Below are 18,718 nucleotides of genomic sequence, written 5' to 3'. Positions count from 1 at the left end.
GCTGTCCAATCTTTCTAAACAATATATAATATACTCTGTAGAAATGACTTTAAATTACATAATTGTAATTGCCTTCTTTTTCTAAGGTGTAATGTGTAGTACACAATTTTCAAAAAATAGCTTACTGGGAACTGTTATTATGAATGGAATTTTTTTATGTAGTTGGGTAATAGTCTATGTGTAATGGAATATCTCAGACCACGGTATCTCTATAGTGGTCCAAGGTAATATATATAATTTCATAGACAATAAATAATTGACCCCACTCCCTGTCAAATGACCCCTCTTTTTGCAACCAGGGGGCCTTTGTCCCCACTAGTTGGAAACCTTGGCAGAACACTGCACTTTACTTAAAATATTTTGTTTAATATGACCACCCTTCCATTATTCCTAAGTGATATCTAACTATTTTATGTGTAAACTGATTTTAGCATTAACTGTTGAACCTTAATGGATAGAGGCAACATTCAAGTGTCTATCTCCATTTTATTAGACTGTCGACAGTCACTCGTGCTTTTTTTTCCTCCTTTTTATCTAAACTCCGATCCGGCGCAACACTAGTCTAATCGCAAACTGATATCGAGGCCCTCGATATCAGTATGCGATTATAGTAGTGTTGCGCCGGATCGGAGTTTAGATAAGACGTAGGAAAAAAAGGTGCGAGTGACTGTCGACAGTCTACCATTTTATCAGTAATGACATTTGTAATATGACCTTTGACCTTGACCTCAGTGTTCAAGGTCAGAGGACAAAAATTTGTTGAAATACATTTGTAATTCTGTGGCAAGCACAAGCCATGTGATTTCAACTGTTAGCCTGCTCAATATCAGATACAATATTTGTTTTAGATGACCTTTGAGTTAAGGTCAGATATAAAATTATCATAGTATGATTCATACAGACATCATGTAAAATCTATGAGGTGTGTTTGTGTTTCAGTGTTGCAATCTTTAAGACAATGCTGACATAGTTGAAATTGTCCAGGATCTACACATACAGATAAAAAATAATCCCTTTTTGGTGTTGAGTGGCTGTATCTTTCTAATTGGCATAATCGCCATGACATTATTGCTGTCCTTTTTAAACTGGAAGCCTGCAAAATACTGCACAGACTCAACAACATGTCATTGTAGTATAAGGCTAGAGGAAAGTATTCCCTTACATTTACCTTTACATTACTTCAGGCCATACACACCTAACTAAATAGTCAGAGTATAAATGTATTGTCACAATTTATGATCTCGCCAATACTGTATATGTCAACCCACACACTTTCAACATCACTTGCCAAATACACAGTCATACCTACACATGTTATTATAACAAACTCACTCCAATCAAATATCCCCAGTCCTTTCTTCAACACACATAAACACAAATCTTACTTTCGTTTTCTATACATCACTCCTCACTTTCAGCAATTACGTCATTACTAAGTACTCTAACACTTTAATCTATAACTTTATTTCACGTTGAAACAATACATCACACCTTTCAATGATGCCAACAAAAATCCATTCTTTCCTACTAAAATAAATCCTCATTGGGGGCTGTGTCTTCGATGAAGGCTTGTTATCAATATAAAGATAGTGTCATTTGAAGACAGTGATAATGACACTGAGAATGATGACAGGTAGTTCAAACTCAGATGTAGTTGAAGGAGAGATTAGTTCTGAAGATGATGATAACAGTGATGGTGATGAAAATGACATTTTCATATACACAAAATCTGGAAGGAGAGCTGCCACATGAAAGTCAAAAATGTAAATAAACATAAATAAATCATCGACAGAAGACAACACAGATATACTGCATGCACTACAATGTGTGTAAATATCAATACCAATATATCACTTGATACAATATTCTGTGACTTGAAAAACTTGGTGATGTGGGTTGGCTTGTTTGAGTTATACATTTACTTTCTCTTGACAGTATATTCAACTAAATCAATCAAGAATAAAATACAAGACTGCATTTTATAGTGTTATTCAGTGTCATTCTGTCAAAGTTGTCAGTTTTTATCCTACAATTAGGGGACTGAACTAGTACATTCCAATACAAAACTGTTTTTAAATAGCATGTGCATCAACATTTGAAAGAAGACATTCAACTGCAACACATCAAGGAAATAATACACTATTGAACAGAAATCAAAGACTCAGTTGGACAGCTGATCATGTACATTGTTATGTAGTCTATTAATGAAGTAATGGCAGTAATTTTCTTTTAGGTGTATTAGAGAGGTTTTGTTTTCAGATAAAAACTAGGGAGGGCCTCCAAGTCCATGAATCCTCAAAAATAAAGGGGTACTTCAAATTTTTTGATCCTGGCAGAGGGGGTTCTTAAAAATTTTGGGCTATGGCAAGGGAGGGTACTTAAAAAGAATTGGGGGTTTGACAAAAAATCTCCCTTCCCCCCGCCCCTCCCCCTAACAAGTTTTTGTGAAAGCAGCCTTATATCTAAATAAGTATTTAGTCATTGGTAGGTTATTGAATAAACAATCAAAAATGTATACATAGCAACCTTGACCATGCCAATAGCAACAGCCAAACAATTGTGTATTTCACAAAGATAACAGGGATTAATAGACAACTAAATACCAAATACCATAGCAACAGCCAAATGATCTCATATATTGTAAAGATAACAGGGCTTAATAGACATGAATACACATTCAAAAAAAGTATGCAAATATGTCTAGCAGCATGACCATGCCCATAGCAACAGCCATATGATCGCATATATTGCAAAGATAACAGGGCTGGATAGGCAAGTGGATAATCATTCAGCAAATGAACATCTCACTGTACAACATTTTACCCACAACTCTCTCTGATTTGTAGTGTTGGACATCATCTCCTTGAAATCAGACAAATCTCACCAGTGTATAGGGTTTTGTAAAAACATTTTTTCCATTTGGCAAGCGTAGAATTGCCACTGATGCGTTTCTGAATACCCATTTTCATCGGTTCTGGTATCAATGATTTATTGTAGAAGGAGTAGCAATTTTAGGAATTTGTCAGCAGATTTTCTTGAAAGACATGCAGAATATTTGCAACGAAACTAAGGAAAATATATGCACCTGTTATGACTTTGCCAAAGATATAGATTTATTTGAATAGGTATGATAAAAGAAATTTACATACTAAAACTCATCATACACACTGACTACCCAAGTTATTGACACTTTGACATTGAAAAGTGTTTTATTCACAGCACATGCTTAATTTAGTTGGTAGTACATTTTTATACAAAATTTAGAACTTTATTTTTGATTCCTAAGCGTTCTTTTGCACATATTAATTATACTTAATTACTATGCTTAAAATGTTGAAAAGTATGGATTATTGAAGAAGTTATAAAATAAGGAACTTCCAAGCATACCAATCAGAGAGAGTTGTGGGTAAGATATTGTACAGTGCATCTGTACCTAGCATGGATCAGCAGGTGGATAAATAATGTTAAAAACTGTACAGTTGTGCTACAATGCCTTTGGCGCTATTTTTAATATATAAAATAGGCGTAAAATAGAATTTTTGGTAAAATGCTTTAAAATCTTCTCCAAAACTACTGGATCAGTTGAGCTGAAGTTGAATGTCGTTGTGTCTTGGGATGAGCAGATATACATGTAAGTTTGTTCAAGACAAGTTGATTGGATTAGTAATATGTAAATTATGGATAAAAATAGATTTTTTGTAAATTGGTGACTATAATATAAAAGTACAGTATTTACCAACTTTCTGTGTGCAATGTGTTCTATAGTGACTGTGAGTCATCATACGAAACCACTAACCACTTCATTACTGCTAAAACGTAACTGTGTGTAACAAGTGTGTGTGTGAATGGCACTGGAACTAATCTCTCTTTGAGGTTGCTTTGAAATATTGTCTACCAAACTTTAACACTGAACTACAGGTTGGTTCAAGTTAAAATGCATGTCTGTTTGTCAGTCTTGTAGATGATGAGTGATTTTGGTATTGAGATTTACCTCTCAAACTACTGGGGATGAAATTTGGTTATGATTCTGAAAGTGTTACTGTTAGCGGCAAAATGTGAGTGTGTCATGTCATACGTATGTAATTGGCCCTAGCAACCATGACCACACCCTTAGCAACAGCCAAATGGTAGTGTTTTTTTTTACAATTATAACAACAGGGATGGGTAGGCAGTTGAATAAACAATATTTTAAAATATGTAAATGCCCTTACCAACAAGACCACACCCATAGCATCAGGTAAACAATGACGTATAATGCCAAAATAACACTGGTGACGGGCAGGTAAATGAATCAGTATTTCAAAATTGTATGTAGATATGCCTAGCAACAAGACCATGCCCATAGTAACATAAATGATGGTGTATGTTGCAGATATAACACCATGGATGGGAAGGCATGGAAATAAATCTTCAAAGGATGAATGCAAGCAAATATGTTTAGCAACAAGACCACATAATCGTTACAGAAACTTAAAGTGTACTGTCAACAGTTGTGCTACAATGCTGTTGGTGCTATTTTTAGTCCCCGCCAGATGAAATCCGGGACAGGGACTTATGGATTGGGTTCCGTCTGTCCGTCCGTCCAGAGCCGTTTCTTGGAGATGCCTGGACCGATTTTTTTCAAACTTGGTACAAAGCCATAACTCAGACATGCTTGAACAGATCTCATTCAAAGTTGGTATTAGGACAGTGTTCTATGACATACATGTGCATATCCATTTTCGTCATGATACGATCCAATATGGCTGCCTGGCAGCAATTTTGTTGGCACAGTTTTCATGTACAAAGCCATAACTCAGACGTGCTTGAACAGGTTCCCCCCCCCCCCCCCCTAAAATCCAATCATAGCGGGACTGTGTCATTCTCAATGACTTGTTTGTCATAGTTTGAATATCATTGAGCTTTTTCAGGACAGACCAGCAATACATTTTGTAGTACTGTTTTATCTTGTCATTTTGTAGGGATGGAAGGTTACAAGAGAGTGATCAGATCCTAGCTATAGATGGTCAACCATTGGATGCAACAATTTCTCATCAACAAGCCATTGCTATCCTGCAGCGAGCCCAAGGACTGGTACAAATGGTTTTAGCTAGAGGAGGTATACCAAGTGTATCACAAGCATCACCGTCATTGGATAGGACACCGTCAGTTGTCAGCTCCACATCGCAACAATCAGCTGCTTTGTCTGGGGTAAGTGGAACAGTGCCCTCAACATCACAACAATCAGCTGCTTTGTCTGTGGGAAGTTGAAAAGTGCCCTTAACATCACAAGAAACAGCTGGGGTGCATTCGATTTGCACAATCATAATCATGATTTATCAATCACAATCAAATTTTGCGTTTGATAAATACGAATCACAATCATGATTGGTAATCACGTCAATCATGCCCCGAACCATGATTGACGTGATTACAAGATGGTGGACAACGTAATCATAGGGAGATGGTTGACGGCAAGTTAGAAATGATGGAAAACATTATGTAAATAAATTGTGTCCGGTCAGATTGGTAATTTGTTAGTCTTTGTCCGGCGGGGACTTATTGATTGGGTTCCGTCTGTCTGTGCGTCCGTCCGTCCGTCCGTCCGTTCATCCATCCATCCAGAGCCGTTTCTTGGAGATGCCTGGGCCAATTTTTTTCAAACTTGGTACAGGGGCAACATACTATGGCATACATATGCACATCAATTTGTTTCATGATACGATCCAATATGGCCGCCTAGCAGCCATTTTGTTTGCGAATTTTCCCTGTCCAAAGCCATAACTCGGACATGCTTGAACAGATCTCATTCAACGTTGGTATGAGGACAGTGTTCTATGACATACATGTGCATATCCATTTGTTGTCATGATGCAATCCAATATGGCCGCCTAGCAGCCATTTTGTTTGTGAATTTTCCATGTCCAAAGCCATAACTCAGACATGCTTTAACAGATCTCATTCAAAGTTGGTATTAGGACAGTGTTCTATGACATACATGTGCATATCCATTTTCGTTGTGATACGATCCCCCATATCCAACCCATCCTTTATTGTTCTAGGCATGTTCCATGTCCAACAAGCAGACACAACATATCTAAGTTTGTTTGATTAGGTTCACAAGTGTTGTTGCGTGATCAGAGTAGTGATAATTCCTTAAAACCCAATCATAGCGGGGACTATGTCATTCTCAATGACTTGTTTCAGGTAGAACGTCTACCATTTGCACATTTGAATATTATCTACGCCTCACTATCACACATTATATACATGAATTTTATTGCTATATAATATGCTAGCTGCAGTCGGTAAAAGGGTGTCCTAAACATCTATTGCTTGAGTGGAGTGTCGGTCGGTGTTGGTACAATAAGTCGACTTCCGTAGCACTCTCTCGCTACCATTACCACTATAACAGCTAGCTGCTAAACAAAAGGCAATAGACTAATGAGCATGACAATGTATCGGGCGTCGAGGTCGTCAACGACGTCATTTACGAATGTTAAAAAAAACGCGCGGTTTCAAGCTTTAACAGAGAAAGATAGGAAAGGAAAAACTACTTGATTATGACCATCAAAATGCATTTACGAAGACAAGTTTCCGCTGTAGTTTACGTGTGTTGAATGTTGAGTGACCTTACATTGAACTGTATGCAAATCATACGATATATAGAGAAACACCCCATTAAATGACGTCACATTATGAATAAGTTTAATAAGTAATAGCAAGGGAGATGCGGCAAGGGACAACAGTCGCTCGGGCCTTCGGCCCTCGATATCAGTTTGCGATTAGACTAGTGTTGCGCCGGATCGGAGTTTAGATAAAACGGAGGAAAAAAGGGACGAGCGATTGTCGACAGTCTAGGTACTGGTCTGTAGTTCTTCATTATTTCAGGATCAAGATGTTGCCTCTTTAGTGGTGGCTTGACTATGGCAGTTTTTAACTTGTCAGGTATGCAAACCAGTTGAGAGTGATATGTTTACAATGTTGGTAGGAGTTGGTAGTAGATTTAACTTGTCAGGTATGCAACCAGTTGAGAGTGATATGTTTACAATGTTGGTAGGAGTTGGTAGTAGATTTAACTTGTCAGGTATGCAACCAGTTGAGAGTGATATGTTTACAATGTTGGTAGGAGTTGGTAGTAGATTTAACTTGTCAGGTATGCAACCAGTTGAGAGTGATATGTTTACAATGTTGGTAGGAGTTGGTAGTATATCCCCAAGTGCTTGTTTGAGAATTAATGTTGGTATCGGATCAAGATTACAACTTTTATTTGGTGATTATGTAATTATTTTCAGCAGTTCTTCCACATTAGCCGGTTAATGATGGGTAGCTGCGGAGGTGTATTTTAAATTATGTTCATAGTTTGGTTAGCTGTGCCATTACTATGTGTTTGCTTTTGTAGATTTTCCTGAATACAATGTAGTCTCGATTTTATTCACAAAGAAGTTTGCAAAGCAATCAGTAATTTCTTCAGTTGAGTTACATGTATCTGAAAGTAGGGGCGATTCCTTTGATTTGTGGTGCAGCATGTTAACAACGTTAAACAGGGCTTTCTGATTGATTCATTTTCCTGAATAATACTGTGATAGTAGTTGGTTTTAGCTTTGTAAATTAATTGGTTGACTGTGTGACATTGTGATTTATATATCTGTAGATGAATTGTTAGTTTAGTCTTCCTGTCCGTTCTGCTCCGCAAATAGCCTTTTACGTTTCTCAACTCTTATTTCATCATTGTACCATTTGATATTTTGTCTTATAATGACCGTATGACTGAATGTGAAATAAGTTTTATTGATGCGATGTAAAATCTTGAAATGACTTTCTATAACCAGAAGTTTATGAAAATGCCGTTATTTCTTAGAGTGGTGTTCACTTTTAACACTTTCTAAAATGTATACGATAATATGTAACTTTTATAATTTATTATCTAGTCGCCAGATCAGTCTACGGTGAAGTGGGAACATGTTGAGACCATTACCCTGCACAATGATGGTACAGGCCTAGGCTTTGGCATAGTGGGTGGTAGAAGTACAGGAGTTGTAGTCAAGACAATATTACCCGGAGGGGTGGCTGATAGGGTAAGAATGTAATAGTTGTTAGAAGTCATACAAATTGATCAAAAGATCACAGCATATTTTATATGCCTTTCTGAATATGGTGAGCAATCATTGTAATGATATACACGAATCAACACTTCCAAGCAGTGCCCATGTTTACAGTGAATTGTGGGTAATAAAGGTGGGTTCACTGGGTCATTCGTGCCAAAGTGATTAGTGCTACCGAAGTGTCCGTAGTTACACAACAGGTGCCATTTTTGTGGCAAATTCGAAGTGCAGTCTTGCGTAACGGTAAGTATTTTTTTTTTTGTATTTTCTCATTTTACTTTTTAAATAGTAACAAACCATTTGCGATATAGATATACAAATATATAAACACCAACCCAGTAGCATTTTGATGTAGTGTCATGTTATAATTAACTTGCAAGAACGTAAAGTTTGATGGAGGAATAACAATAATAATAACTTAACATTCATTCTTGTCTGCTTGTCAAATTACGTGTTTACGTTGTGGGCAACTCTAGGTAGAAAGATTTATGTTAAATTGGATAACAGAAACAACTTCCTAAATGTAATTTGGTATGTCTGGTTAAAATTTTATGTTTTTAAATGAAAATGTAGATCTATGTATTGTAGCGTAGTATGCAAGGTACTTTTACAGTTTATGATTGATACTTTATGTATCGACATGGAGGTATCATTTTACTGTATAAGTTTGTGTAAGTTACATCACTCTTGAAACGCAAATTGAAAATGTTGTCAGTATATTTTTCTTCGTTACATGGAATGTCATGTGACAATGTCAAATTATTTTAGTATGTGAAATAAGCATTTGTGTTTCTTCATAGAATTATAATGGCTTCCCAACAGACCACAGTAGAATCTGAAATGACACCTGAATTCTTTCAAACGTGGACAGTCAGCTCACTCCAGGCTTATGTATTTAAACGAGGGCTAATAAAGGATGGCACCAAAACTATGTTTGTAGCCAGGGCATATGCAGCCTGGGAAATGAAATTGCCCATTCAGAAAACTAGACTTGAAGAAATCAAACAAAAACAGAAAGAGTACAACTCTCTGCTTTGTACTCTGAATGGCCCTATTCCAAACCCTCTAACTATTGATAAGGGTTGGATTGGGGAATCTGAAGGTGGGATTAAAAAGTGGCCCCCTGTATATTTCAATGATATATGTCAATTTGTAATGATTGACCACCCTGGAAAAGATGTCGACCTGACAAAACGGATTCTCTCCCTAATATTTAGATATTAAAGAAAACTCACATAGGGGTTTCAACGAGACAGTGTGGGATCTTCATTGATAAGAAATGACCTTATCTGGGAGGAACCCCCGATTTGTTAGTACATTGCAAATGTTGCGGTATGGGACAGTTAGAATGCAGGTGTCCTCGGTCCATTTCACACTGTGCACCTGGGGCAGGGAATCCTGATTATTTACTAAGTGTGGGAAATTATGTGACATTGAAATGAAATCATACTTATTATATGTAGGTTATGGGGCAAATGATGATTTCAGGCAATAAATGGTGTGATTATTTGTTTATACATCTCATGGATTTCATCTCGAAAGGATACATTTTGATGAAGATTACTGAAAGAGTGTTGGCCAATCGTTAGACTAGTTTTTAGTCCCCACGTCCGGAACGGGGACTTATGGATTGGGTTCCGTCTGTCCGTGCGTCCGTGCGTCCGTCCGTCCGTCCGTCCGTCCGTCCGTCCGTCCGCAGCTGTTTCTTGGAGATGCCTGGACCGATTTTTTTCAAACTTGGTACAGGGGCAACATACTATGGCATACATATGCACGTCAATTTGTTTTATGATACGATCCAATATGGCCGCCTAGCAACCATTTTGTTTGCGAATTTTCCCTGTCTAAAGCCATAACTCAGACATGCTTTAACAGATCTCATTCAAAGTTGGTATTAGGACAGTGTTCTATAACATACATGTGCATATTCATTGTTGTCATGATACGATCCAATATGGCCACCTAGCAGCCATTTTGTTTGTGAATTTTCATGTCCAAAGCCATAACTCAGACATGCTTGAACAGATCTCATTCAAAGTTGGTATTAGGACAGTGTTCTATGACATACATGTGCATATCCATTTTCGTTGTGATACGATCCAATATGGCTGCCTGGTAGCCATTTTGTTTGTGAATTTCCATGTCCAAAGCCATAACTCAGACATGCTTGAACAGATCTCATTCAAAGTTGGTATTAGGACAGTGTTCTATGACATACATGTGTATATCCATTTTCGTCGTGATACAATCCAATATGGCTGCCTGCCAGCCATTTTGTTTGTGAATTTTCCATGTCCAAAGCCATAACTCAGACATGCTTAAACAGATCTCATTCAAAGTTGGTATTAGGACAGTGTTCTATAACATACATGTGCATATCCATTTTCGTTGTGATACAATCCAATATGGCTGCCTGGCAGCCATTTTGTTTGCGAATTTTCATGTCCAAAGCCATAACTCAGACATGCTTGAACAGATCTCATTCAAAGTTGGTATTAGGACAGTGTTCTATGACATACATGTGCATATCCATTTTCGTCGTGATACGATCCAATATGGCTGCCTGGCAGCCATTTTGTTTGTGAATTTTCCATGTCCAAAGCCATAACTCAGACTCCATTTTCATCGTGATATGATCCCCCATACCCAACCAATCCTTTATTGTTGGAGGCATATTCCATGTCCAACAAGCACACACAACATATCTAAGTCTGTTTGTTTTAGGTTCACAAATGTTGTTGCGTGATCAGAGTAGTGATAATTCCTTAAAACCCAATTATAGCGGGGACTATGTCATTCTCAATGACTTGTTCTCTAATTATTTAGCTATTGAGCTTGTTACAGGTGATGTAATTTGTATAAGAAAACTGTCAATGAGGAGTCAACAAAAAAACAAAGTAGCAAGAGGAAGATAATAGTAGAAGAAATAGTTACATGTCTATCATGTCTTGAAGTTTGCCTAGAACGAGACGAAATTGTCAAATTTGAACAGCATAGTGTTCAATGCGATGGATGTTGAATGTGGATACATTTTAACTGCATTAATATTAACACCGGAACAACTCGGAAAAATTTGGGAACTTTGGCTTTGTAATTCATGTGTTTGAATACAGACATGATTTAAAAACTGTGGCATCTATTTAAATCACTTTCTTTGTTATTTGTCGTGCATTACCATAGAAACAATACATGTAGTTTTGTATGACTTTCACCTTATCAGGATGGCCACTTGAGGAGTGGTGACCATATTCTTAAGATCAGTGAGACTAGTTTGTCGGGAATGAATAGCGAGCAGGTAGCTGCAGTATTACGTCAATCTGGTACAACAGTTACACTAACTATTGCCAGGAATGCAGTCATAGAACAACACAATATTCAACAAGTAGTGCCTGTAGCTGCAGCTGCTGTCCCTAGACCATCCTCTCCTCAACCACGAGATGAACCAGTGCAACAACACCAACAACAGGTAAGAATTATCATACTGCAATACTTAGGGCCAGGTGATGTTTAAAGGGTCAAATCAAATACATTTGCACTTTTAGATAGCCTACCATTGTGTTTTTAATGATATGTATGTGAATTTTAGAAATAAAATGAAACATATTAAAGTTATGTGACTTTGAAATGTCAAAATTCTGTTATGTTGAGCCTCACTGTGTGCCACCATTTTAGGAACGTTTGCCTCAAAGGAAGAAATATGCCAAGCAACATAACCACACTCTATTCAACAGTCAAATGAAGGTTTATATTACAAAGATAACAATAGGGGTGGGTAGGCAAGTGGGTAAACATTCAAAAGTGAACACACATATACCTTGCAACAAGAGCATGTCCATAGCAACATCCAAGTGATAGTGTATATCAGAGAGTTAACAATAGGGTTAAATGTGTTATAAGTGAGGAAAGAGAAGTGACGTGTAGAATTGAACCCACGTCCCCTAAACACTAGAGTGCTCTAAACAGCTGAGCTAACGTGCCAACTGGTAGATAACATGAATTTATCCTGATGTATACTTTCTTTCCTCGAGCATCATAATAATTGTGTGATCCTGACCTCATTGCTTTTATCACAGAATCCTAAGTTGGCCATCCATTAGGCAGGGAGACCTGTGAAATCCTTCGGTTGAAAAGGTATAAGCTTTAAAAAAATGGGTTGGCCTATCACTGCCTCAAGGAAAGAAAGTGCACATCAGGATAAATTCACTTTATCTACCAGTTGGCATGTTAGCTCTGACTAGTGTTTAGGGGAGGTGGGTTCAATGTGTCACTTTTCTTTCCTCATTTATAACAAATTCAAATTACTTTATGGTGAGTTTCATTCATTTATAGCAAACCCAAAAATTATAGGGTTAGTTTAATATTCGTTGGGCTCCGTTCATCTGGCCGTCCGTCTGTCTGTCCGTCCTTCCATCGGTATCCACCTGTATCTCTAATATGCATGCGGCAATTTCAACCAAACCAGGTACAAATGTCATGTTATAGAGGGCATATGCACGTCACTTGGTTTTAAACCCTCGTGACAACATATTTGTCGTAAATAATCACACTTTTAACTCTTGAAGTTTAACATTCAAGTGTCTTCACCCATGTTATCAATGATGAGCTTTTTAATGGCACATTGACTCTTGACCTTGACCTCCATCTTCAAGGTCAAATGACAATATTATTGTCAAAGTGTGTATGTATATCTCTGAGATGTATGGACTGATTTCAACCAAAACTTGTACAAATGTCAGATGCTATAGTCTGCATATACACATCACTTCATTTCACAACCCCAACGATAATGGCAAAATGGCGGCCATTTGTGATAAATATTCATACTTTGGCCGATAACTCTTGACGCTTTACAGATAGAGACCCTATTCAAGTGCCTTCACCGTGGTTATCAATGATGAGCTTTCTAATGACACACTGACTTTTGACCTTGACCTTCATCTTCAGGGTCAAATCGCTATGTCTTCCTATTTTGAAATCATTAAAATAATATAAATATTAATGCTAATGTGCCTGAAATTGTCAAGGATCTATACATAATTGATAAGAAATGAACAACCCTTTCAGGTGTTGTCTGTGTATCTTTTTGATTGCCTTAACCCTTTCACCACCACTTGCCTCATGGGATTGTGTGTTGTCCACCAGCCCCCTCACTGACATAATGTGAGAGTGAGTGTGGTGTAATCAAACTGATATAAAAATACTTAGAGTTGCTTATTTTTGAAAAATAAGGTATCATTTGAATGGAAAATAAATTTTCTACATCATAGTTGCAAATACATGCATTCAAATATCACACACACAACCGAAATATGGATTAAAGTAACAAAATATTAATAAAACTAACACTGGTTGTTTATTTATTGACATATCACAAATAAACAAAATATTTATATTACAAACAAAATTCAAAATACCAACATTCATGTTCTTACAAAACTTCTGTATACTGACTAAATCGTCAAAATCGGCGAAAATTTGTCAGAAAATGTTATTTTCAGTCGTATTAAATTTGAATGAAAATAATTAACGGCCTACTAATCCGATTACGACGCAATAGTCGGCCCCCGCACCGGCAATGAAGGGTAAAAAATATCTGAAGTCGTCGCCCCAATACCTTCAGAAAAATCAGTTTGTGTAATTATATATCATTTTTTGACAGAACAAAAAAAAATTATCACCAAATTTATCCTCAAAATCAGTAAAAAATGCCCACAAGTTGGTAGTATACGAGTCCGAATCGGGACGCCAACGTGACTCTTTTTGCCGACATGCTTACCCACAAAAGCAAATATGCAGTCGGGACTTTGAAGTTACGTTGCGATAATCTGATCCTTCCATATACTGCATCGAGTTCACTCAGCCATCTCCTTGTATAAAACATCGTATTCATAGTAAAATTGAGTGGAAATTTCTACGAACAGCACCTTTATTTACATTGCAAACGATGTTAGGGGAGACAGATTTTGCTTCGCCGATGTTGAAATTTGAATTTTACATTGAAAAACGCACGTAAAAAATCCGATCGGAAAATCGCCAACATCAAGCGTAAGTTTCCCTCCACTGACCTCTACACAGTGAGCTAATACAAATACAAGTCATTATTGAGCCATAACAAAAAGAAATAAAACCAAAATAATCCATGATATTGCCAAAAATTACCCCTAGAACGTTAGCATGGGCGTCGGCACGGTCACAAGATTGCGTAAATTTGAACGACATTCAAAAATTCAACCATAAACTGCCGTCGGCAGCTCACACGGCCTTAGCGGGAATTTGATGCTTACATACAAGTACAACGTGTTCCCATAGCTAAATACTTGTATTCAATGATGTATTTCGAGTCAAATTCTGTCGAAATATCCAAAGATAGTGACTTAATTTATATCGTACACCATGTTATGAGAGCCGTTAATTACTTCCGCCATGTTGAAATTCGATTTTGTGAGCGAAAAACGCACATAAAATTACGATCGCTCGTCATTTGGATTGTACTCCTGATATCGTTCACTGTCATGCTTTCAAAATGGCAGTGTAGATAAACAAGGCTAATACGCATGTGTGGAACTAGTTATGGCAGCAATTTTTGCAGCAATAGCTGCCGTTTAACGGCATAACGGCGAGGTAGGTGAACGAACTCTGACGTTCCCTCAATTGAGGGAATCGGTGGGCGCCCTAGCGCGTTCCCTCAATTGAGGGAATCGGTGGTGAAAGGGTTAAAGGACATGCCATAGTTGTTGTCCTTTTTGAACAGACAGCCTGCAACGTAATGTACAAACTAAAGAACTTGTTGTAGTCACTATTAGAAATACTTTGTTGGGGGTCTATGTCTTCCATGAAGCCTTGTTTCATTTTAAAGGAGGTACATTGTATTTCAAAAAATGACATATTGCCCCTAGCAACTGAGATGCTGTATACTGTATACGTAAAGTGATGTGCACATTACAGGTTGGATTAGCATGTGGATAAAAAATTTAAAAAGATTATCACAACCACTGTACACCAGTGCTACAATGCCAGTGTTGCTATTTTTAGCACAACTGAAATGATAAGGTCCAGTAGTCGTATATAGGCATGGCAAAGTGTGTGTGTGTGTGTGTGTGTGTGTGTGTGTGTGTGTGTGTGTGTGTGTGTGTGTGTGTGTAAACAACTTAAAGTCAAAACCTGCTTGAGCGATTGCTTTGATATTTGTTGGTCATGTTACTTGTGGTGTCTGGTGATTGCATCAGAGATGTGAGTTTTGAGTCACTGAAAAATGTGATTTTTGGTCAAAAAACTTAAACTCCAAAACTACATGTACTGTATAGATTTGCATGAAATATGGTGCCATGGGAACATTCTTAGGGGTAAGGAAAATTAAGATTGTACATGATTCCCTCAGTAATATGCAAATTAGGGCTAAAATGTGTCTTTTTGGTCAAAGACTTAGAATTCCAAAACTACACAACAGAATGGGCTAAAATGTAACAGGGATTCATCTGTGGGTGTATAGATGAAGAAATATAAAGCATATAATGATCTCATCAGTAATATGCAAATTAGGTGTAAACATGTGAATTTTGGTCAAAAATTTATATCTCAAAAAGTACTTGGTGAACGAGACTGAAACTTGGTGAGATGTTTCTAGAAGTGGTATTCTGCAGATATTCTTCAAAATATATTGACACAATTAGCCCTAACAACCATGACCACGTCCTTAGCAACAACCAAATGGCAGATATATTTTGGTCAAATAACATCATCTGGTAGGCAAGTGAATAAACATTCAAAAACATGTATGCAAATATCCCTAGCAAACATGACCATGCCCATAGCAACATCCAAATGGTCATGTATTTCACAAAGATAACAACAGGGATTAATAACCAATTGAATAAACATTCAAACAATGTATGTAAATTTGCCACGCAACAAGGCCAGGCCCATAGCAATGGCCAAATAATCACGTATATTGCAAACTTAGATAATATCAGGAATTCATAAACAAGTGAACAAAAAGATTCAAAAATGTATGCAAATATATCTAGCAACATGACCATGCCCATAGCAACAGCCAAATGATCTCGTATATGGCAAAGATAGCAACATGGTTGGATAGGCAACTGGAGTCATTCAACAAATGAACACCTATTGTTAACATGGACAAGCATATGGATAAATATTTTTAAAAACTGTACAGTTGTGCTACAACGCCATTGACGGTATTTTTTTTTTATTACATAGCCAATTGAAACTGAAGCAGAAGTGTTTGATGTTGAACTGGTGAAGGATTCCAAAGGTCTTGGTATTACCATTGCTGGTTATGTCGGTCAAGATATTAATGGTAAGTCATTGCTGGTTATGTGTAGACCAAGGTATTAATGGTCAGTTATTACTGGTTATGTGGGTCAAAATATTAATCGCCAGTTATTACTGGTTATGTGGGTCAAGATATCAATTGTCAGTTATTACTGGTTATGTGGGTCAAAATATTAATTGCCAGTTATTACTGGTTATGTGCAGACCAAGATATTAATGGCCAGTTATTTACTGGTTATGTGGGTCAAAATATTAATGGTCAGTTATTACTGGTTATGTGGGTCAAAATATTAATGGCCAGTTATTACTGGTTATGTGGGTCAAAATATTAATGGCCAGTTATTACTGGTTATGTGGGTCAAAATATTAATTGCCAGTTATTACTGGTTATGTGGGTCAAGATATCAATTGTCAGTTATTACTGGTTATGTGGGTCAAAATATTAATGGCCAGTTATTACTGGTTATGTGCAGACCAAGGTATTAATGGTCAGTTATTACTGGTTATGTGGGTCAAAATATTAATGGCCAGTTATTACTGGTTATGTGGGTCAAAATATTAATGGTCAGTTATTACTGGTTATGTGGGTGAAGATATTAATGGCCAGTTATTACTGGTTATGTGGGTCAAAATATTAATGGCCAGTTATTAATGGTTATGTGGGTCAAGATATCAATTGTCAGTTATTACTGGTTATGTGGGTCAAAATATTAATGGCCAGTTATTACTGGTTATGTGGGTCAAAATATTAATGGCCAGTTATTACTGGTTATGTGCAGACCAAGATATTAATGGCCAGTTATTTACTGGTTATGTGGGTCAAAATATTAATGGCCAGTTATTACTGGTTATGTGGGTCAAAATATTAATGGCCAGTTATTACTGGTTATGTGGGTCAAAATATTAATGGCCAGTTATTACTGGTTATGTGGGTCAAAATATTAATGGCCAGTTATTACTGGTTATGTGGGTCAAAATATTAATGGCCAGTTATTACTGGTTATGTGGGTCAAAATATTAATGGTCAGTTATTAATGGTTATGTGCAGACCAAGATATTAATGGCCAGTTATTACTGGTTATGTGGGTCAAGATATCAATGGCCAGTTATTACTGGTTATGTGGGTCTTTTTTGAGTAGTCAGCTTTGATAGTTTCCTTACTTTATATTCAGACTGAGGTTTTGGATTTTTATTTAATTTTTTGGGAACCCAGTTTAGTATTTGCTGTTTTGTGGAAGATTTATACAAAAGTTTGAATTTGAATCAAAAAGTTTGGTCTGTTTCAAAAACACAGACTGGTATTCTTTCGTTGTCACAGTACTTGAGTGAAAAGATATGTAAGTTTGTGCTACAGAACTAAGTTCAGATATGATATTTCTTTATTAGCTCCGCTGTCAGCGAAAGCTGAAGGCGTAGCTTTAGGTATAGGTGGGTATAGAGGTATATAGAGTATAAGTGAATCATAGGTGTCCGTCAACTTTTTTAACTCCGCTGTCAGCGAAAACTGAAAGCGTAGCTTTAGGTATATAATAGGTGAGTATAGAGGTATAGAGTATAAGTGAATCATCATAGGTGTCTGTCAACTTTTTTTATTTTAATCATCTTCTCCGAAAGTGACAGTCAGAATATTTCGATATTTTGTGCATGTTCCCTGGGGGGAGGCTATTCAGATTTGTTCATGCCAAGTTGATCTGTGCCATTTTCAATTTTTTACGATTTTTTTTTCAAAAATGATATTTTCATCATCTCCTCAAATACTTCTTGTCAGATTGCTTTGATATCTGGTGTGTTGATGCGCAGAGGGTAGCTTACTCAGATTTGTTAATTTCTACAGCACATCTTCTTTTCTATTTTTGATGATTTTTTTTTTGTAATTTAACACAAAAAAATTTTAATATGTTAATGAGCATTGTGACCAACGCCATATTGGAAATCAGTCCACGAGACTTTAAGTAAACTGCCATACCGGGACTGCTTTTTGAGTACGAGTGAGGTGAGGCATGTTGAGGTATTTTGTTGAGAATTATAAATATTGCGAAATGTCAAGTACAAGTTTTAAATACAATGGAATGATGAAAAAAAATTGGTCGAGTCTGCTGACAGGCGCCGGTCACAAGACACTCCGTAAATTAAAATAGTAGACGATGTTATGTCTACTACAAGTTGAATGTTTTTAACAGTTATGGACAGTGTTTTTGGTAAATTTGTTAGAAAATTGAAATTCGAATTGCCTCAAAATTATTTTAGATCCCTATAGTTTATTTCATTCATCATTAAAATTTTCCAGGGTTAAAGCTGTAAGACACTGGAATTATATATAGCCAACCTCAAAAATCCTT

At 36.8% G+C, this 18,718-nt stretch overlaps 1 protein-coding gene across 1 annotated transcript in view; it reads left to right on the top strand.

Annotated features, from left to right (window-relative positions):
• Positions 1-18,718, top strand: part of LOC144436445 (multiple PDZ domain protein-like) — a 330,925-nt gene that overhangs the window by 3,909 nt on the left and 308,298 nt on the right. Inside the window, exons 2-5 of the mRNA XM_078125244.1 lie at positions 4,962-5,190; positions 7,911-8,057; positions 11,305-11,550; positions 16,305-16,404. Coding sequence (XP_077981370.1) covers positions 5,080-5,190; positions 7,911-8,057; positions 11,305-11,550; positions 16,305-16,404 — 604 coding nt within the window. The 5' untranslated portion in view covers positions 4,962-5,079. The remainder of the gene's footprint in view (positions 1-4,961; positions 5,191-7,910; positions 8,058-11,304; positions 11,551-16,304; positions 16,405-18,718) is intronic.

This window comes from Glandiceps talaboti, chromosome 6 (assembly GCF_964340395.1).
Source record: "Glandiceps talaboti chromosome 6, keGlaTala1.1, whole genome shotgun sequence".
Classification (NCBI taxonomy): Eukaryota; Metazoa; Hemichordata; class Enteropneusta; family Spengelidae; genus Glandiceps; species Glandiceps talaboti.
The sequence above is the reverse complement of the archived record's forward strand: the minus strand, read 5'-3'. Positions and strand labels throughout refer to the sequence as shown.